The following is a 22,752-nucleotide window of genomic DNA, read 5'->3' on the forward strand; positions in this document are numbered from 1 at the left end:
TCTGGATGGCATCCCGTCCCTCTGGCGTGTTGACCGCACCGCTCAGCTTGGTGTCATCTGCAAACTTGCTGAGGGTGCACTCGGTCCCACTGTCTATGTCGTTGATGAAGACATTAAACAGTACAAAAACAATCTAGTTAAGGACACAGACAAAAAATCCCCAAGAGAGCACTGGGGACAGGAGACATATGCCAGATTTTCTCAGATAATGAGCTTTTAAATCTCATTTTTCGGTATAAAAATTCCATATCAAAAAGAAGTTGCCACTTTTTCTTTTCTTGTTACAGTAGAACGAGAGTGTTTGGCATATGCAAAATCTTAATATTGGATTTGCACCAGGAAACAAAGCCAGGGGATCTGGCCAGGAAATACGTGCTCTAAAAAATGGGCAAATCCAAGATGGCAGTGGCTGAGGGACAAAACACTGGAGATTTCAGGATTGTTGCAGTGTGAAAGGCTCCATGAAACACAATGAATCCCTGACAAGTGGGTTTTTTTAAAGCCTGCTCTGAAAACTTTCCAGAATACACTTCTACATTTGTCCATTTTGGAAATAACTACAGGGCAAATTCAGGGCAACTCTGTTCTGGAGAGATGCATTCTCCAAACAGGGCTGCTAATATTAAAATATCCCTAGTGCCAAGTTTGTAAGTCTAAAGACACCCCTGTGAAGCAATGATATGCTAACTAAATCATACTGTCTATTATGTCTATAATCTGTCCTGTGTCCAACATCGGGAGAAGCAGGTGCATCCTCTCAAAGAGCTTTCAGAAAGTGTTCTTTCTCTGCATTTTTAGACACAATTACTTTGTAGTAAATTTATATATTTGGGAATTTTATAAATAAATTACACGATAAAACAATCCCAACAAAGATGCTAGAAGGTACCACACAGATTTCAAGAAACTAGTCAATAAAGAATTATTCTTTCTTTACTTCCAAACAATAGCAGCATGGTCTCTAAGTTCATTTGCACACTTGTTCTTTCTCTTACCAGCTGTTGCCCTTTTGGACCCCAACCAGCATACTGAAGCTTTGCATTGCTGACCTCAGGGGGATACAAATTCTGGGGATCCCTGCAAAAAGAGAAAAATAAAATTTCAGCTTCAGGAATGTCCTTATTTAAGCTGGCGCACATCTGTTTTGGAAATCCACCATGACCTTGTAAAGCATCTTTCAGCTGGAATCATCTAATATTTAGTGACAGATTTCAGTAGATTATTTTACTGTAAGGTAAGCACTATGCCACTAGCACGCATTAGTAAGATCAAATATTTAATTGACAATTTCTGTTTCTTATTAATACAAAGTTAAACATATTAGGTCCACTGCTGACTGCCTAAAGCCTTAAGAATTAGTCAAGGGGTGGCAAACAAAATAATTGTATTTATTGACACTGATGATGTCCTCAAAGGATAAACAATAATTATACTTCTGAATCATACTGCCACAAGAAAAATATAATTTCATCTTCTTCACCCTATGGTTTTCTGCCTAATAATTTTCCTTTGAACAAGACTGCAGGAAAGTTCAGCAACTGTGTAACAACTGATATGCAGCCTGGTTTTGAAGGGAAAAGCTCCTATTAATACCAAATATCTCATTTTTTAAGAAAATAAAATCAAAATGCTTTTCTGGTCCTTTCATCCATTACCTTCATTTTGTAGCAGAATATCAGTGAGACATAGCAAATGCAATATAGAAAAAGGAGGCTTTTTTGGTAAATGTCAGAGCAGCATAATGTCATTTTATCACAGCACAGACAGTACTGCATGGCGGTATTTATACTCAGCATAAATAATTACATTACATATTCTGAAGTCACATTGCTACAACTCTGTGTATAGTAATATTCTACAAACAAGAACACTAATAAAGCCTATATACAGTATACCTCATTAGCAGATCTCAGAGTGCTTTAAAATGTAAGGGCATTATCATCACTGGTCTACAGATAGGAATAACAAGGCAATTTGAGGCCAACATCACCAAAAACCAGAGAAAAGAGCCAAAGCCTGCCTAGCCTTTAAGCAAAAGGCCTTCTCTACTTGTACAGAGCTTATTTCTTCACTAAAGGCAATGTCTTCAAGACCATTCAGAACAAAACTGAATGCAATAATTAGACACTAACTGAATTCTCTTTATTGCCTGTTTTGTGACCTGGTGCTGTATCACAGTTACACTCCGGCTCTGCCCCTTCAGGCAAGAACTTTGGCTGCACATTCCCACTGCACTGGGGCTGTTGTAGCAAATCCAAAAACAGCTGCAAGAGGAGTGTTTAGAAATTGATTTTGTGCAGTCTTTCCAATGTGAAAAAAACTAGCTTTTCCTGTGAACTCCTGTTCAAAGGTCAGTTAGAATCAGGGCAGACCCTAGATGAGGACACTGATGCCTACAGTTTCCCCCTTCCATAAATCCTGCAGTTGGAACAGCAACTTCTGCTCTCTTGCTAGAAGGTATGTATCAGTCATTATAAACCATAGACCATAACCCATAATGTCTGCAAGGCCCCTGTGAAGAGGTCCATGGAGCTGATTAACCATTAAAGTGCTCAAGATGACAGGTTTGATGCAGACAAGATCCATTACGAATGTGGAGGGGCAAGAGGGGTTTGTTGAACATTGACCCTTCAAGTTGGAAGGGTACCCAGATAGCTTTTGCCTCTATAGGCAAAGTGTTACCCACAACTGCTGCTGGTGGAGTAAAATTATGTCTTTTCTTCTCATGGTTTTTAACCAGAAGGTGTCTTTATGGGTAGCCTAAAGTCATTTTTGTAAGGTGTGGATAAGAGAACAGGTAAGCGTCATACTGAACTCCTACTAACAGCAGCCACAAAATTCCCGTTCTGGAAAAAATAGCCCTACAACCTCTTCTGGATCTTCTCAAGCTTGTATGCATTAGCTACTTAAGTTTCAAGTCAGCTATTCCTGTTAAGACTAAATCTCTTTGGTTAGCTATCTTGATTATGTCAACAGAGAGTAACCTCTGAGTGCAGGAGGAAGAGAGAAAACTAGTGAATCAAACCAAAACCTCTTATGGGAGAACAAAAAAGTACTTCATTATTTGTCTAATGAATTATCTAGTTCTTGGGGTTTTTTACTTATGTGAGAAGAGGAGCAAGATATTATACATAGAGGGGGAAACATCATCCCCAAATAAACACATTATACAGTTTTAAGAATTCAAACCTGTAATGCTTCAGATAACACAGGTGGAACTAAGGGACAGACATACCAATTATAGCCAATAATTCAGACCAGAGCCCAGACAAGTCCTGTCAGTTCTGCTCACTGCATCATCTTTGAGAAGAGGAAAACTCCAGCATGATGAGAAATGTTGCAGAAACCACCTTTGATACCTGATAAGGCAGAAGGAAAAGTCTTTCATTTGGTCTACCAGGGAAGAGCTCTGCTGCAGGCAAAAAAGCAAAGTCATCTTCCCTTTCTCTAATATGGCTGAGGAAAAACAAAATTGCATCTCCTGAGTTCCTTCTTAAGTTGTTCAGAATGGCTGGAAAATTTATTTTGTAGCAAAATCTTGTTTGTTTGCCTTGAAACCTTTTGATAAATATGCAGATAGAAAGGCTGACTGATGGAATTGCATACTGTCTGGAGGCACCTCATTTACAAACCTAGGTACCATAAACTGCCTCTATAATCAGCACGTAACAGCACACTCGTCCAGGTTGTGGTGTAGACCTCTGAAGGTAGGTGGTAGCCATCCATCCATCCATCCTCATGGCCTGAGTTATTCTTTTCTACCACGGGCTATGAAAGCAGTCTAAGATCCCAGTTTCCCCCCACAAACACTCCTGAGAGATGGACATTTTCCTCTTGGTAGATTTTGGTTTGTTCCTCATCTCTTCTGAAGAGAATCCTCTTCCCTAAAGTAGCAACATTCATTCCCTCACCCGCAGGAAACTTCAGTGTCACATGCAAGGGGATCGAGAATACATCCCTCCTTGCCAAACCTGATCTAGCAGACTTCAGACAAACTGTAGGAATGAGCTGGAGACAGGCTATATAGCAGTGGCCAGGGGATACCGGGCTGTCACCAAGCCTGAAGGTGGCATGAAAATGGAGTTCACCTACTTGTGAACCCTACCATGAAAGACCAGATTCCCACACGCTTACTCAGGCTACGTTGGGTGCATGGTCTGCAGTGGAATATGCGTGGACACTCCCTCCCCGGCAGCCCCAAGCAACCCTGTTACAAACCCAGTATATCACCTATAGAGGGAGGAGGAGGAGTTGTCTACACCGCTGCTCCAGGCGGGATGGCCGCAACCCTCTACCGCTCTCCCCCGGAAAGCTCTTAGTGATCCTCAAACTGAAAAACCTGTTTGGAGAGCAGCTATCAAACACATTTCTGATTATCTCATACTATTCTGGACCCTTAGTTCTCCTTGGTAAAAATCCCCTAAGGGAGTCAGACCAAATGCACACCGATATTCCAGGAGCACTCGTCCATTTTCCAAGTGCTGAATAAATGGGATCTCATGCCGGTCAGCATTTTCTGGGAGGTATGTTATTGCTGACAAGCCATAGTCCTCCATAGCTACGTACTTGCTTCTCCTCCAAAACAGCCTGCTTAAAATTCTTCTTTATTTTTTCTTGAAACAATCAATATTACGGGTCATCTCAGCCCCTCCAAAGAGCCAGTGCTCCTCATAAACCCTCATAATTAGGCCTTGGTTGGATCTGAGCCTTCCCCTTGTGAGCTCATTTGTGCAGGGTGCTGGCTTGGAAATGAGCTATTCTGAAGGCAGCCTGTATATCTCGTTATTGGTTTGCATGAAGAAATAGGTTCACTGCATCCTCACACTGTTTTCACTATTTCCTTATGGAAAAGAACCTTAATCTTCATTTCCAGCCAAAGAAATAGCAAGGCCTTATTAAAGGGCTGCCATTACTTCTTTCACCTCTTGAAATGATTGATTTTAAAGCCCAGGAAAGAAGGGAATAATAATGTTGGTTTAGGCCAGACAGAAGATGGAGCAAGTGCTGTATAAACTCTTCCACGTTAAGACGACATTGTCTGGAGCTGAGGTTGTTAAATTGCTCCAGACACAGGCATGATTTCAGTACAATATTCACAAAACATTATGGAAGTAGTAAATTGTGAAATTTGCTCAGTTAGATGTAGATTTCTGCCAAAAAGTCTCCCCTCAAATTTTCTGAATAAGAAAATTCCTGAGTGCAATTATCATGCTGTCTGCCAAATCATTTTTGTTTGTAATTTAGCTCAGAACATATATGTAGAATAAAACAAACTAATCAATCATATCAAGTTGCCTGGTTTTGACCTTAAAAAATACCATGAGGAACTAGTTTTAAAAAGACTGTATTGTTTTTTCTGAATTTTTTACATCGATGTATTCTCTCTTCTGACATTTTCTCCTATTCTAAAGATGACCAATTTCCCGCAGAGACTTCATGACACTGAGTCTTCCCCTGAGCACAAACATGACAAACTGTTCTATATCAAGTTCTTCAAAAGCAACTTAAAAAACAATAGAAATTTCCCACTGTAATTGAGGGAGAGGCTCCTTTTACTTCAAGAAAAATATTTTACAACGCCAGACTGAAAAAGTCTGAAACTGAAAAAAGCAGTTAAATTCTGGGCTATGGTATAGGCTGTTCTTCTAGGGTCTGTTTTAATAACTTTTAATTTTAAATACAGAAAAATAGGATTTGTATGGAAATTCTTTGGACATGCTGCCAATGTGAGCAAAAATGCAACAATTTGCACCAAAGGCTGCTCTGACATGCCCATCCTCTAAACAAATCACCAAAACTATGTATATGAGCTGGAGTGAGTTCGTAAGAAAAACTTTGTACCTCCTTGCTTAACTATGCCATAATTTTGGAAAATATAGAAAGTAATGAAGATTTCAGTAGTATATGCAAAGAAGTTGAAGAAATAAAGATAGTTAAAAAAAAGCATGGGGAAGGCAGAAATATCCCCTCCTGTTATTTGCATCAAGCCAGCACTGAATATTTTGAAAGACAACAGCCCTAAGCACATCAGCTCGCAGTACTTTAAGACTTTTTCATGGTTAACTGTAAAAAACGATCTATCTATCTAAACTGTCTCAGCACCAGAACTTGGTATCTTCACGTCTACTTCTAATAGCATGAAATCAGACAGCAGCTTAGACAGATTTCTTCTTCCTTAGAAAGAAGGAAGGAAAAAAAGAGATATAAACCCGTATGTACGGAAGAGATCTGGAAGGGTTATAAAGAACTGGAAACTTCATAATATTTAAGATTTTTTGATGCACGATGAGAAAAAAGTGCACTGGAGAAAATTTGCAAAGAGAAATAAAAGCATGTAAAACATATGTGTTCATAAATGTACAGAGAACCATAGATAAGGACTTGCAGAAAGAGGGAAAGATTTCCAAGAAGCAGGAATGCCATTGCTTGAGAAGCAAAAATGCATTCTTAAACAATTAAATGACTTGTTTACTTCAGTATTCACCAAGGAGAAGAGGAGACAGGTGCCATTAAGAAAATTGCTTCCCAGGAGATACGCAGCCCTGCAGAGACTCGCAGTGAGATAGAATAAAATATAATACAAATGGGAATCAAAGACTTGCCAGAATAGATAATCAAGAAATCAGACTGTCAGAAGATGCAATGAAAAGAATCCTCCTGGAATTCTAATAAAAGTGCTTAAATAGATGAAGAAGGCTCTTCCATTCACCTAGGCTCGTCCACTATTGAATATTTAATGCACATACGCACACATATACATATTTTCCTTACAGCACTTTTCAGTGAGCAGAAGTAGAAGGAGGTAATGAAAGCAATTTGAACTTATTAATTTCAACTACAGATACACATCAGATCATTCAGCTGTTCTTAAAAACAACTGAGCTCACCAACCATTTCGTCCAAGATGAATGAATTCTATGGATTTAGAGCAAAAAGCAAGGGAATCTAAACCATTTGTCCTTAATTTGGCAATCCAGTCAGATTCAAGCCAACAATATGAGCTCAGAGGTCTTTTTGATTATAGTCTGCCTGTGTCTGTAAAGCTTCCGTCAATGTAATATTTGGTACCAGGCCTGCAAAATCTTGCACAGTACTAATACCACTTTAAAATCAATCACTTCTCAGAAAAGGAGCCACCAACTTCCATTGGGAATTATGTAAAATGATGGCACAGGCTTGCCTTTCTAGTGAAGGTCTACAAAAACAGATTTAAAAATGCATCGGAGACTGGTACACGGCTAGGAGTCACGGTAACGCAGGCTGGAGGACTGCAAGCCGTTGATCAAAATCTCTAGGTTTCCCTGAGTAAGCAAACAGTGGAAATGGTCCTTAGATACTGGTAGCACTACTTTTAAAATGATGACATTATCATGTTTCTCATGTGACCCCTCTAAATCATAGATGACAGAGTGAATTTTTACTGCATTTTTTTAAAGAACTTTTGTTCCTGGAGTCATATTCTGTCCCCTAAAGAGGCAATGAGAGGTGATAGCGTTCAGGTGATAAACACAACCACTTAAAAGTAATTTTCTCTTACTCATGTAATTTTCTCTTACTCTATAGAGGTTTCTCAGCCAGCTCTGGTCTCAGAGCTACTCAAGGCATGAGGTAAGGCACTGGATTTATCAGGTTTTCAAGTCTATTTAACTACAACAGAGGCGTGGAAAAACAAAAATCTAAATATTTGAATGCTATCAAGAAGGCTAGTCAGAATTATAGCTATCCAAAGATCAGCTATCCAAAATATGGGCAAAAAAATACAGGTTGAAGAGAAACAACCCGATAAGCACTGAGATGTTTAAGAATGAACTGGGAAGATCTCAGCAATAATGAGCCTGGGATGAACATTCATGGTTCTTCAGAGAGACTTTGCCAATCTCCAGGAAAGGATGTTTGTGATGAAACCTTAGCATTTTCTACCCAGCTGACCTTGTCTGACTTCCAAACCCTAATAAAATATAGCACCATCATGTGATGCCCGCAGAGAGCAATATGGGATTATTAGTACATAAAATGAGATACAGCTGTGATCTCCTACTGCCAGAGCCAGCAGAAGTGCCTCGTTACAATATGACTTCACTGGACGCTAGGTCACACTTTTAATTGGGGCAAGAGATTGTTCTTGGGCTTGTGCTCTAAACTAATCTAACAGTTTGTTTTACTGGGTTTCAGACAAAACCAGAATGACTCAGTGTTCTCCGTATCTTTTTGAAAACTGAGAGTCTTTGAGCAAATCTTATTTCTTCTCATGCCAACAGGATAAGGAGATCTTGGAGGTTTGTGCGTAGGTTGTCAGGAAGATTGAAAGACAATACTCTTCTAAACAGCCTCTCCCTACATAGACCATGTCCTCAGCAGTTAAAATAAACAAGGCATACACTTAGTAGAGCCATTATTTCCATTTCTTATCAACAGTTATATGATCACTTTTAAGCAATACCACAATTAGCCCGATTTCAGATACAGTTTAAAAGTGGATTGTAAAATACTCTCCTTATTTAAAGGACAAAAATACAACTCTAGCCCTACAGTTCTGCCCCGTAACAGAGATGTATAAACCTCAAGTACACACGCAAGAGGAAATGCTCGCGTTTGAAATGGGGTGTAACTTTTGCCTTCACAACTCTACATATGGAAGGTCCTTTCATTCCTCTAGCTCCTTCTCATGTGAGACATGGGAAAGTAACCTTTTCCGGTCCTGTCTTATCTCCTCAAATTTATAGTGGAGCATTCAATAAATGGAGGGTTAGGGTAAGGGGTGAAGAGGCATCAGGGCTGGTGTGACAGAGTCTGGGCTATCAGCCTGGGATCATATCACCTTTGCCATAAAGAGACTTTCTCAGTGGTTACTGTATCAAGAAAAGCCCTGGCTGTGGCATCCTTTCTCCACCCAAAGGTCCTTTCTTGCATTTCCTAAATTTCCCCATTCCCTTCTTCACCGTATGTTCTGAGCTCCCCAAGGGGGCAGGATGCCTATTTTTGGATAACAAGAGATTTTCAGCCTATTAAACTTGGTTAGTGCCTACCTGTGAAGTGGTCACAGAACCAGGTAGCATGGACAAAAGGAAGCCCCAGGACATCGCTGAAGCACACAGTGCTATGCGCTACATATTCCTCAGACATGGGGTACAGAACACTCTATAGTCCTCAGTGACTGGGCATAGGTCCCTATAGAGCCCTCCCTATATAACCTGAGCCCAGGCCCCTTTAAACCCCACAACAGTGAGGAAATGCCCATAATCTTGCAGGCTTGGGTCCTCAAAACTGGCTTTTTTTCAGGTGCCTACAAAAAAATGACTCTGTGTTTTGTAACATGCAGTGCACATTCTTTGTGCTGTGTAGTCGAACAACAACGCACAGAGAGTTTAAGTAGGCTGAAAGTTTGTCACGCAACCACAGCAACAAATAATCAAGGCCCAGGCTGCAGGGTGTCTCCACAGCCTGACAGCAGCGGAGCAAAAACGCCCCCCTGAGGAAATGCATGTTTCTTGTTCTTATTTTAGTGGAAAACACCCCAGAACCTTGAACATTAGGACAAATTAGGACAAACAAAAAAATCCCAATCCCCACTATGAAAATCCACCTACAGAACAATTTTATTTCTGAGAAGGTGATGCATGGAAACAGCAATTGTATGGGCTGTGGTTAGTTGCATATTCAGTGCTATGCACCATTATGTTATACATTCTCTTCCATCCACCTTTATTTCCCTTTTCTGTCAAAATTCTATGTACTAACTCAACCTTGTTAAGTGTGAATAAGGAGGAAAACCCATGCCAACATGCCCAGTTTTGGCAGTGGTCAGCGTTGGGATGTGCGTGTACCCTGTGGCAGTGTCTACGGTTTGGAGGCTGACCACAGCCTGGGGACCGGAGGAGGTTCATTCGCACTGAGACACGCCAACATTTCCAAATCCAGATGAGGTTCTCACTAGCGAAGGACATTTTATTAAAGAATCTAATTTAATAGGAGCCCTGCCTCCATTTCAGGGGGTGCTGCCTCAGACAAGCACTATGGGAGAGTTTGCTTCAAACCTTTCTTCTTTCCTTTTTTTTTCATGATGAGCCATAAGATATTGACCTTTTCTATAACATAAGGGGGTTGGTTGCTGGGCTTTTCTCTGCTATACTGCTAACATCTGCATCTAACTATTAATTACCCAAGATCTTTTTTTTTTTTTTAGTCTCAGCAGTCATTACTCTAATTCTTAATATCAAATCCTCCCATCAGGGGACTATTCGTTATTATTATCGCTCTACATGGTTTCTAAGCTGTCCACCCACACCACAACTGATTCTGGAAGAGAGAAGCATGTGGTAAGAATTGCTTTGCCTACACAGGAAAGGAATATTTCACATAATATATTTCAAAAATGCTATGCAGTGACCAACATGGGCGAGCAAATGGCAAATCCCCTGGGGAAATGATACGGTGTTGAGCTGCTGAAGTGGAATTCCTCCCACCAGCGCAGCCAAGAGTCCTTCCTGAACTGCCTTCCGAGGCTGAGCTGCTTTCAACCTGCCACTGCTTGGAAGTGAGTGATGCTCAAATAATGGCTTTGCTTAATAAAATGCTGGCTCTTTCTAAAGAGGTACAAAATGTATTCACAAGCAATAAGCCAGTATGTGATTTAACCACTGTTGCAGTGATTTACAGAGTGTTTAATTCAGATGATTATAAAAAGCAAGAAGCCCAAACTGCTCCATCAGGGCTTGAGCCAAATGCCAGTAAACTCAACTGAAAGATTCCTATCCACTTCAGAGGATTTAAGGTCAGGCTCCACAATCAAGCTATCAAGTTTAACTATTCCAAGGGCCACTCTTCTGTTATCAAAATACAACTGAAAAAGCATATCACATCATGATGATGTTGTTATTTATAGTCTGGCATAAAAGCCACCACACTATGCAGCAGAGGTGCCTTAACTAACTATATAAACTATCTCAAAACTATCTCAAAAAGATGATTAAAAACTATGGAATGGTAATTGATAAAGAAGGAGGAGAGAGAAGAAGTAGCAATAGCAGATTCTTCACGAACTGCAGAATACATTTTTCTACTTATTTAACAAATTTCACATTGTTATTTGGTTTTACATACGTTTTAATAAGGGTTTATTTCAACCTCTGTACATCATTGTTGGGAGAAAATATTTAGCTCCTCTAAGTAAAATTTAATTAGCTGAAAACAGACTCTATTAATTACAGTACTTTTTCCTCTTAGAATAAAATGTGGGCTCTAGTACAAGTTTATAAATGTTAAAGAGTGAAATTGTGCAGCACTCTCTACAGTAATTATCCCATATCGCCTCTGTCGGGTAAGCAATATTTCTCTCCTTGCTTTGCAGATGGGGACACTGAGGCACAGGAAGTTTCTTTAATGCTACAGAGGAGGGGTGTAACAGGCCAGAACAAAATAAAATAGAACAGTCTTGGTCAGACGGACAGATGTCTGCAGCAGAGCCAGTTCCCTGAAGTTTTTTTAACCATGATTTTAAATAATGAAACACATTTTCCTTTTACTGTGAACACGGAAAAGGGAGCATGTGCAAGAAAAACCTTGTTGTCTTTCAAAATATTATACAATAGAGTTTGTACAAATCTGATTAAGTTTTCTTTAATTAACTTTAACCTCTTTCCTGCCAGTAGCTTGTATAAAAGAAGGAGACAGGAACATTAGTGAGAGCTCTGCAGAGAGATCTACAGACATCACTTCGAATATTTACTCACAGTGAAGCACGGGCTCAGTTCCTCCGTGGATCACCAATGCATATTTTGCACTCACTCCACTCATGGCACTTCTCTTGAAGTTACTGGGAGCTCAGTGTGGGGGATGCATGCGGTATTTTACAGACCCTCGGCAGTGTAGACAGCAAGAGCTGAACTCAGCTCTGCCATTGCTCCTGTGATCTACTTACCATGTTCCTCTGACTACACCATATAAACTTGGGAAGAAATACGGATTCTGCTTAGGAGTAACTGTGTACAATTCCCTCCTTCCCATACACAAAATCAACGAGGAGCTGGAATAACTGCTGATTTTCTCACTGATCCCTATAAGCATATTTGGAAGCTCCCATTGACATACCCCAGCTGGATGTGCTAGCACCGTGCTGAGAGCTTACACGAGGGGGGTCAGCACTAATCCCTGCCACTTAGCTGTGCTCAGAGGGAAACGGTTCATGCGGAACTGGATGAGCACTAGGAGGTCTGAGGAAACGTATGTTTTATGCTGGGCTTTATTTTGAGGAATGCAAACACAACACAGAACTGTAAAAAAGTGTAACATTTCTGCTGGCCACAGCAAAAAGTTAAAGATAGAGGTACCCCCTTGGATATCAATCCAAAATTAGCTCTTGCTTAGGACCTGCAGTGCCAGATCAAACCAGTGGTCCAGCAGCACACACTGGTGTGAAGTGACCTTAATGTCAGGTGAGGGAAATCCTGCAACAAGGTTAGGGGAACACTCTGGTCAGTCATGGCCTGACCATGAAACCCCTGAACAAACCACGCTTTTTCCCTTATTTCACTGAAGGATGCGAATGACTAAGATCATCCACACTGGACTCAGTAGGAGCAACATTATTAAAACCCACGAAAGAATAAAACAATTTTCGGTGGCTGGATTTCATAAGTAGGTTTTTGCCTACATTGTATTGCTAAATTTCTTTTTTCCAAAGTTAGGAAAAATAATATTAGGAAATAACTGTATATGGTATTTGTGTTCCATTTTTTCCCAGCACCTTGCACGAGAGCTCCCTGTTCCACATCTAGACCTGCAGATGCTATCGCAGTACCTATAAATTACAACTAGCTGGCAATTACAATGCGGCAAGTGCAACTGTGAGGTTATGAGAGGAGCTTTGCAAAAATATTTATAATGCAGACAGCTGTAAGCAGTTATCGGCAGATATATCTGAAAAGCAGCACCGTTCAGAGGAAAGCAGATGGGACTGTACGGAAATGTTCGTACCAGGGAACACGAGCAGCAAGCGCAGAGGCTTGTTCCACTAGATGGCACCCGGCGCCAGCATCTCATTTTTGGGTGAACAGCAGGAGAAAAATGGGTGACATGCAGGAAAGCTGAACTGAACATAACCTCCCTACACACCTCAGCCCAGGAAAACCAGAACTGCAGATCTTAGCCAGCTCCCCTTCTGAAAACTGAAAATCACGGGCCATTGAAAACAGAAGGCAAATGTGGCAAAAACAGTAGGGGTTTCTACCCTGAGTTTACCAAGAGGCTGTCAGAAGGCTGAAATAACAAAAAAGGAGAAATTAAATCTGTGAAGTAAAGATCCCCTGCAGGGATATTTACTCTTTCTTCTACCTCGGGCTTATTTTCATTTTTAAGTAAGATCCCTTGTGTCTATGTCATTGGCATATATTAGTTGTCCTATAGAGAGCCAAATTGTGCTCCTACTCCTTATGTGGGGAGTTTACTTCCACAACAGCTTTCATGGAAAAAATGTTGCAGTCCTTCACCTTGTATAAAATACCACTTGTGAACGTATGTGCTAAGGATGTGCCCAAATTGGCTTGTCAAACTTACGGAGAGCTCAGAATGAAATCTGGAAAACGCTGGTATGAGCCCCTTTTGACTTGATACACAGCCTGAATCTGGAGAGTCTGCAGAACACGGCAAAAATAATTAGAAATTTCCCTTTAAAAAGCAATTTATGCTGGCAGATTAATGTCACGTTATTTAAAAAGTGATGCCACAGATTAGATTAATTGGCTTCCTTATTAGTTAGCCTCAGCAGGGGTGTAGCAAGGGCATGAGTGGGTACAAAGCCTAAACTGTCTGGCCTGCCTGATGAGGCAGATCATAGCCGAGGATGAGGAAGAGGGTAGAGAGAGCACAGGGAAAGTCACACTGTCACAGCCTGTTTCCAGGAGTGAGTGTCTAATGAGCAGGAGGGATATTGTGGAGGGGAGTGAGTTTGTTCACCAGCAGTCACTGCCTCGGGTGCTGATTTGGAGGTATGCCCTAGGCGCCATTGGCACACACCGATGGGGCGTAAAGCTGCTGCCTACTTGCAGAAGAGGACTAATGCATGAAAACAGTTTGTAGGAATGGCAAAGGGGTTGCTGCTCAGTGCCAAAGGCTTTTGTCACTCGTGTTATCATCAGGTGGAGGGCAAGGATACTGCCTGTGGGTTGCAAATTTTGTTATCGCCAAAGGACCTGGAACGTCGAACTGAGCTGAACCTTGTGCTGTGTCAGTGTGCTTGGTCCTGCCCTCAACAATCTTCATCCACACACATCCATCAGAGCAATATTCCTGTGTTAAATATGACATACGTGAATTTTTACCTCTTCATCCAACAGAGGCTCTACTTTCAGTTGATGTATGTCATCACCTGTTACATCATGTTCACCTGCTACACCTGTCCTCTCTCTTCATGCGCCACCCTAAAATAGATGCAGAACTCCAAAGCAACAATAAATGCCCATGTTCCAGGGAAATGGTAATGTGCCACCCTTTCCACCACTCACATGCACTATGATCACCTGAAAGATCAATGCAATTGTTACTGTGCAATATGGTTTGCAACGCCTGTATACGTACCTACAGCCTAAACCACTTTGTAAACCATACCTGTACCAACACGAAATGAAGCAATCCTTCCAACCCTCCTCCTGCCAGTGCTCGCCTGATCCATCACAGCATCATGCTGTGGGGACACCAATGTCTGACACACCTGCGTGCCTTCTGGCACCCTCTCACTTTCCAGATCTTCCCCTTATACTGGATACTTCTCTGACACATCCAACCCTCCAACTGTCTGCACCGCGGTTCAGCCAAACACAGAGAGCAAGGTGAAACACAGCTGAGTGTTGAAGCTGGGGGGAGCAAGAAGCTGGTTGTCAGGGATGAAGAAAGATCATTCAGTAGTAGCAAACTGCCTGGACCACTGTATTGTTAATTTTTAGCATTTCTAATACATACTATGCATGATACTTCTATTTTTTCCACCTTTGTTTTGTCTGGAATAGAACTGTGCTGTCAGTCAAATGCTTTTGCTCTTAGCCCGGTTTACTGCAGATACAAAGCTTGTGTGCTCATGCTGTGTGTTCGTTGTGTTGCTCAACACCCTTTCAGCCCACAAGCTAATTTCAGATATGTTGCCAGAAAGATGGAGTTTTCAAAAAGTAAATAAATCCAGTAAGCTCCTGGGGGAAAAAAAAAAAAAAAAGAAAAGCAAAAACGAAGACCACATTGAGGCAGGGAAGGAAAGAGACTGAAGAAGTCTGTTGCATGTCACACTGGGACACCAGAACTTTGACATGGATGATGGTGAGAAATCTCCTAATTCCCATGTTCCAACTGTACGTGGAAACAACTTAACCTCGAGCTCATGATTTTCTGTGGTGAGTCAATCACAAGATACAAACTTTAGGGAAGCAGGCTTCACAAGCTCCAGGGCTCACAGATTTTAAAACATATATGTCTCTAGTACAGATTTTTTTGTACAAAGTATTGTTTCTCTGTTGCTAGGTAGAAGCCAAAGAAAGTTATTTCAGCTTTTTGTTGTTGTTTGGGGTTTTGTTTTGTTGGGTTTTTGTTTCTTTGTTTGTTTTCTGTCTGGTTTTTTTTGTGTGTGTGTACGTGTGTGGACAGGTGTGCTGAGACAAATCCTTGAGGAACACCTGAATGTAACTAGTATTTTTATGTGGGAAAAATGCTGAGAGATGTGTTTATACCTTGCCATTGAATCTGTACTTCTCTATCGTTAAACCCACTGGTTACTGTACCAAAGAAACTGGATTGGAAAGGGCATGGGCCTCGAAAATGTAGGTGTTGCAATGTCTGACTTTTAGGACTTTTGCCCTTAAAACATGATTCCTGTGTTAAATAGTGAGGTCCCCTGAGGACTGCCCGGTGGGAAGGCTGCTGATCCACTGTACACAGGCATAGTGGGAGCTGCCTACAAAAAGCAGTAGGAAACACTGAGCACACAGGCACGGCCAGGGTCCTGCTTTCTCTCAGGGGCAGGCACCTGGCCCACGGATGCAGAAATCAACAGCACTTTAGGACCTGCCCCAGTGTTTTCCTAAGTCAGAGACACAGTAATCCATTTAATACGGTGGTATGGGTGAGAGAGAGTGGATATAAACTGAAAGGGGAGGTTCAGACTGTGTATAAGGAGAAACTTTCTCCCCATGAGGACAGTCAGGCAGTGGGACAGGTTGCCCAGCAAGGCTGTGCAGTCCCCATTCCTGCAGGTTTTCAAAACCCAAGTGGATACAGCTCTGAGTAACCTGCTCTAAGCAGGAGGTTGGACCTTGGAAGAGCCTTTCCAGCCTGAGTTATCTGGTGATCCCATGATCACCCTGTGTATAAACCAGGCAGAGTCTTTTAAACTTTGCAGGTTTTGCCAGCTATTGCAAAGATACAAAACATCTCCTACCTGTTTAGCCATAAGGTATAGAAATGACAAGTTAGTGAAGAAGCATAGCAAGTACTGAAATTATATGTTTTATAACCAGAGCCATGTGCAATGTTCTAGAGAAATGGCAGAGCACAACGATATTGTCCCTTTTTACTGTTCCCACACAGTTATCACCAATATGGTACCTAAAACACACAGCCTGGCATCAGCTTCCTGGCTTTTAGCTTTGTATTTACTGACAACGATTTGAGGAATTTTGCTGTGCAACTTATGCATTTCCATTGGTGCTATGGAAATGTCACTCTGAAACAGCATGTATCATCATATACCTACATGTGTCTTATTGGTATGGTGGCATCCCATTCCTGACCAGTTGGGCCAGTCCTTAAAGTATATAAAAAAAAATCTTTTAAGGGAAAAGCAGGTAGAAACTATGGGCTAAACTATAGAAAAACAAGATAGGCGAGATGAGCTGCAGGGTGATGGAGTTGGAGCCGTAGGTAACCTGCAGTGCCACAAAGACAAAGCTGAGTAAGGGGTATTTAAAAAACTGCAACTAGTCAAAGCTAAAGAAGGATCCCCTCAAGCTAATTGATGCCTATGTTAAACACTGAGCCTACCTGAGGACCTCCAGTGGACAGGGGGACCTAAACGAAGAGGCATTGTGTGATGGAAGTTTATTACTTGTAACAATACATAACCTTTCAGGCTACGTGCTTTAGGTAAAGCAATATGCTTTCATTAAGTTTAGAAATGCTGTGTAAAGCCTTTGTGGCATTCTTGTTTGCCTGCACTTACCTCACACTCTCTGAAAAAATAAACTATAAACCCAAAGGCTCGTAGCTTCAGTATAATTGTGAGTGCATGTATCTAAGCAGCATCGGGATCCGGGGAACAGACTACTGGTCTATCTGCCTTCAGATGGGATGCTAGAGAGAGCACTTGTATCAAGGGAATCTGCCAAGAGACCCAAAACTGAAGGGCGATGCCTCAATTCTGACCAAATTTAAGGGACTAAACACCGCTGGATAGATCCTCTGACAGTGCTCTGGTGAGTGGCCAACTGCGGCTCTCAGCCAGACGCCAACACATCTATATTCTAGCCAAAAACTTGAAAACTGGAATATGAAATTCATGTAGTCTGACTCTCCAGGGAAGCTGAGTACTTCTGTTTCCAGACAATGTCATCTTTTGTACAACACACAGCTCAGTGGATGCTGCAGCTAAATGCCAGACCATTGCAAAGGGCTGTCACAGGAAACCATTTGTCACGATACACATTATTTTGCAGAATTCTTAATGGCTGAGTTTTAAAATGAAGACATTGAAAAATTTCTTACCCATGAGGTATTTTGCTGAGGACATAATATGCCGTATATGAATGCTGATACACCTGCAAAACAAAATTAAGAAACAAAACAAAACAAAAAGAGATTAGTAATTGTCACCTGTGTTAATAGGGCTCTTTTTCTGCAAAAACAATCTAGCATTTATGGCTAGGGAGCTCTTATAAACACTTCAAAATCTGTAGTAGAAAAGAACAATACATTAATTCACCTAACGCTGTTGTGTGTTCTTTTCATCTTGCACTTTATTACAGTGTTTGGCAAATCGTATACATCCAGATGCTCTGTGTCGTTACCATGACTACCAGGTCTTTGATTAAACTGGGGGCACATGGTCTCTGCAAGGGCTAAATATAGAACAATCATTAATGAGGACACCTTGGTCAGCTGGAGACATTCTCCATCATTATAACTAGACACAACAGGGATATAATGCATATTTTTTTGCTTTATTCCCACATAAATAAAACAGGGAGTGATGCTGGGTGATCTCAGAGCCGGTTGTAAGACCTCCATCAGTCAGCAAATAAAACCTTATTGACTTAGGGCGCAAAGCTGACCTCACATTTGTTTGACCTGCTAAGTTGCATCTTCATATCAATTTGCACTCTTTGGGCCTTGGGGAGGAGCTTGTCAGCTTGCACGGCAGGACACCTCCGAAGGGAGAGTTTATTACTTATTTTCTAAGTAGTAAATAATAATACCAGAGTCCAGGTCTGCAATTTAAGAGTTGGTGATTTTCCGTTAGTGACAATGCAATCCCTAACAGCGATCTGTGGTTGCCCAAGGTGAGCAATGCCGAGCAACACCAGAGTCAGGGCACTGGTGTGAAAGGTCTAAATATGAATGACTTTATACACATTTATACAGGCACTCACTTTTGCAATTCTGTCCTGCTACTGTATGCTACTAAATAAATAAGTCTCCTAACAATCATTTCATTTGACTTCTACTTAAATCTTTAAGCCACTTGCTCTGCAGTAGCTCTCGTAAAGCATCTTGTCCCAGAGGACAGAGGAACTTCTTGAATACTTGCTTCACCAACCAAGTTCGTCTGATCAAAATTATTTTTCCTAGGTACCTCTGGTTTTGCACAATTATTTTTTTTACTTATGCCAAGAAACCATGAGATGTCCTGGATGGTGCTGCCAGCCTCAGCAGTGGCCATCCCAAGCACATCGCTAGCATCACACACAAGTAAGCATGACTTACTACTACTTGTCACTCTCGAGGGCAAGCCTGCATACTGGCTTACATCTTTTGGGGGCTCAGTAGAGAGGCAGATATACACAAGGCATATCATCCTGTAGATATTAAAACAAACTTCTGTTACAATTTGAATCCAAGCACTAAATCCTTACACTGCTGCATGAACCCCCTGAAAAAACCTACCACCAGAGTATAGAGGTGAAAGCGCTGGCTTTCTGCCTATGAAATGCAGAGACTGATGCCAAATTGATGTGATTCCCTCCTTCCCCTGTGCAATTCACTCCCTTCATTACACGGACATCACCAGGTTACATCCCAAAATCATACCGCCTTTTAGGCATTCAGATACATAAAGACTCCTCCAGCAAGGTGAGTCTCTGGTGTATTGATATCAGGGAAGGCCTAGGAACACAAGGGAATTCACTGCAAGCTAGCATTTATTTTAGTATAGGTGTCCTTTTTAGATCCACCTGTTTCAGACGATGTCAAATAAATTAACATTATCTCATCTACATCCAATCATAGCAAAGAGCTCTTGAATCTTATAGTGCTGATATCAGAGACCTGGCTGATGCATGTGGCCTTAGATTTTATTCCAGCTTTGGTGAAGTTCTAAAACTGCTAAAATTCCTTAAAGGAAATGCACTGGAAGACTAAATTTGTCTACAGAGCTGAAAAACCTAATAATACATTGCCATTAAATACTGAGCAATTTTTGCCTTCAAACATCCTGGCAGTAGGATGTAGAAAATGTTGTAGATGTATGAATTGTGATCTGAGGCTAGGACTGGTGTTCAAGGTAACAAGCCATGCTGCGTTGTCAGCCATCAGAGGCAGAAGCCAGCCCCCAAAATGAGTATGAACAGATGCCTTCAGGGGAAAATAGAGAAATGTGGCAGGCTGGAGGGCAAAGAAACAGCCAGGGAAGTTTTGAGCAGGACATCTGCTGATGTCCCTGCTTGTGGTACAGAGTCCCCACAGCCATGCTAGAGAGTTTAGAGCTGTCTTAGAGCCATGGACTTCCAGAGGGCGGACTTTGGCCTGTTCAGGACACTGGTTGAGAGAGTCCCTTGGGAGACGGTCCTGAAGGGCAAAGGGGTCCAGGAAGGCTGGACGATCTTCAAGAAGGCAGTCTTAAAGGCGCAGGAGCAGGCTGTCCCCATGTGCCATAAGAAGAATGGGCGGGGAAGACGACTGGCCTGGCTGAACGGGGAGCTCTTGCTGGGACTCAGGAGAAAAAGGAGAGTTTACCACTTGTGGAAGAAGGGGCAGGCGACTCAAGAAGAGTACAGGGATCTCGTTAGGTCGTGCAGAGAGGAAATGAGAAAGGCAAAAGCCCAGCTAGAACGCAATCTGGCCGCTGTCGTTAGAGACAACAAAAAAAGTTTTTACAAATATATTAATGACAAGAAGAGAGCCAAGGAGAATCTCCATCCTTTATTGGATGCGGGGGGGAACATTGTCACTGAGGATGAGGAAAAGGCTGAGGTACTCAATGCCTTCTTTGCCTCAGTCTTTAACAGGCAGACCAGTTATCCTCAGGGTACTCGGTCCCCCGAGCTGGAAGACAGGGACGGCGAGCAGGATGAATCCCCCGTAATCCAAGAGGAAGCAGTCAACGACCTGCTACGCCACCTGGATGCTCACAAGTCTATGGGGCCAGATGGGATCCACCGGAGAGTGCTGAGGGAGCTGGCGGAGGTGCTCGCCAAGCCGCTCTCCATCATTTATCAGCAGTCCTGGTTAACGGGGGAGGTCCCGGGCGACTGGAGGCTTGCCAATGTGACGCCCATCTACAAGAAGGGCCGGAAGGAGGATCCGGGGAACTACAGGCCTGTCAGCCTGACCTCGGTGCCGGTGAAGATTATGGAGAGGTTCATCTTGAGGGTGCTCACAAGGCATGAGCGGGACAACCAGGGGATCAGGCCCAGCCAGCACGGGTTCATGAGAGGCAGGTCCTGCTTGACCAACCTGATCTCCTTCTATGACCAGGTGACCCGCCTAGTGGATGAGGGAAAGGCTGTGGATGTGGTCTACCTGGACTTCAGGAAGGCCTTTGACACTGTCTCCCACAGCATTCTCCTCGAGAAGCTGGCGGCTCACGCCTTAGACAGGTGGACTCTGCGCTGGGTCAAAAACTGGCTGGACGGCCGGGCCCAGAGAGTTGTGGTGAATGGAGTCAAATCCAGTTGGCGGCCGGTCACGAGTGGTGTTCCCCAGGGCTCAGTTTTGGGGCTGGTCTTGTTTAATATCTTTATCGATGATCTGGATGAGGGGATCGAGTGCACCCTCAGTGAGTTTGCAGATGACACCAAGTTGGGCGGGAGTGTTGATCTGCTCGAGGGTAGGAAGGATCTGCAGAGGGACCTGGACAGGCTGGATCGATGGGCCCAGACCAACTGTATGAGGTTCAACAAGGCCAAGTGCCGGGTCCTGTACTTGGGCCACAACAACCCCATGCAGCGCTACAGGCTTGGGGAAGAGTGGCTGGAAAGCTGCCTGTTGGAAAAGGACCTGGGGGTGCTGGTCAACAGCCGGCTGAACATGAGCCGGCAGTGTGCCCAGGCGGCCAAGAAGGCCAAGGGCATCCTGGCCTGTATCAGAACTAGTGTGGCCAGCAGGAGGAGGGAAGTGATCGTGCCCCTGTACTCGGCACTGGTGAGGCCGCACCTCGAATACTGTGTTCAGTTTTGGGCCCCTCACTACAAGAAGGACGTTGAGGTGCTGGAGCGTGTCCAGAGAAGGGCAACGAGGCTGGTGAGGGGTCTGGAGAACAAGTCTTATGAGGAGCGGCTGAGGGAACTGGGGTTGTTTAGCCTGCAGAAAAGGAGGCTGAGGGGAGACCTCATCGCTCTCTACAACTACCTGAAAGGAGGTTGTAGCGAGGTGGGTGTTGGTCTCTTCTCCCAAGTAACTAGCGATAGGACGAGAGGAAATGGCCTCAAGTTGTGCCAGGGGAGGTTTAGATTGGATGTAAGGAAAAATGTCTTTACTGAAAGAGTGGTTCAACATTGGACCAGGCTGCCCAGGGAAGTGGTTGAGTCCCCATCCCTGGAGGTATTTAAAAGACGAGTAGATGAGGCACTTAGGGACATGGTTTAGTGGGCATGGTGGTGTTGGGTCGACGGTTGGACTCGATGATCTTAGAGGTCTTTTCCAACCTCAATGATTCTATGATTCTATGATTAATGGAGACTGAGGTAAAACATTTTCTTTGCCAAGAGAGTTTAGGAGTGGGGAAAACAAAAGTTGCAGGACTCTCAAAGAACTCCTTTATTTTCTGAACATCATTTTGTCATCCTCTTGGGTCTTTGGCCAGACTCTAAAATATCTCACATCAGCTGTGCCTGGTGCTTGTAGCATGTAGTCTTCAAAGGCTTGCAGCTGGCAGCGTCTATTCGCAGGAGCAATCCTTTCTCAAATAAATCCTTAAAATCAGTAGCTTTTCTCATGTAAACAACAACTACTTGTATGAGCAAAGATGTCAGGATCAGACTTTTATTATTATTATAGTTCTTAAGGACAAAAGCGCATGCAGCTCAAAAGTCCTTCTCGTTCCTACTGTTTGGAAAACACACTGCGAGCAACCCTCCTAAGCAGACAGGAATCCAGGAGACACATCACTTAATGTCTTTCTGAGAAACGAAATGGCTGCTTTCCTCTTAGATATGCAAACCAAATGAAGTTATTTTAACTTTTTGAGAGGATGACTATGTCTGCTTAATATCTCAGCTAAAATTTCTGCGGGGGTCAAGCTGAATTAGGCTATTCATTTACCAGTAGAAAAACCTCACACCAGGG

The 22,752-nt window shown here is 42.6% G+C and overlaps 1 protein-coding gene across 3 annotated transcripts in view; it reads right to left on the bottom strand.

The window, feature by feature from the left end:
• DPP6 (dipeptidyl peptidase like 6) overlaps window positions 1–22,752 on the bottom strand; it is a 525,902-nt gene that overhangs the window by 113,898 nt on the left and 389,252 nt on the right. For all 3 annotated transcript variants that reach the window (XM_076331931.1, XM_076331929.1, XM_076331930.1), the window contains exons 6-7: window positions 17,737–17,789; window positions 996–1,077 (exon numbers count right to left, since the gene is read on the bottom strand). In XM_076331931.1, coding sequence (XP_076188046.1) covers window positions 996–1,077; window positions 17,737–17,789 — 135 coding nt within the window. The remainder of the gene's footprint in view (window positions 1–995; window positions 1,078–17,736; window positions 17,790–22,752) is intronic.

Source organism: Aptenodytes patagonicus, chromosome 2 (assembly GCF_965638725.1).
Source record: "Aptenodytes patagonicus chromosome 2, bAptPat1.pri.cur, whole genome shotgun sequence".
Taxonomy (NCBI): domain Eukaryota; kingdom Metazoa; phylum Chordata; class Aves; order Sphenisciformes; family Spheniscidae; genus Aptenodytes; species Aptenodytes patagonicus.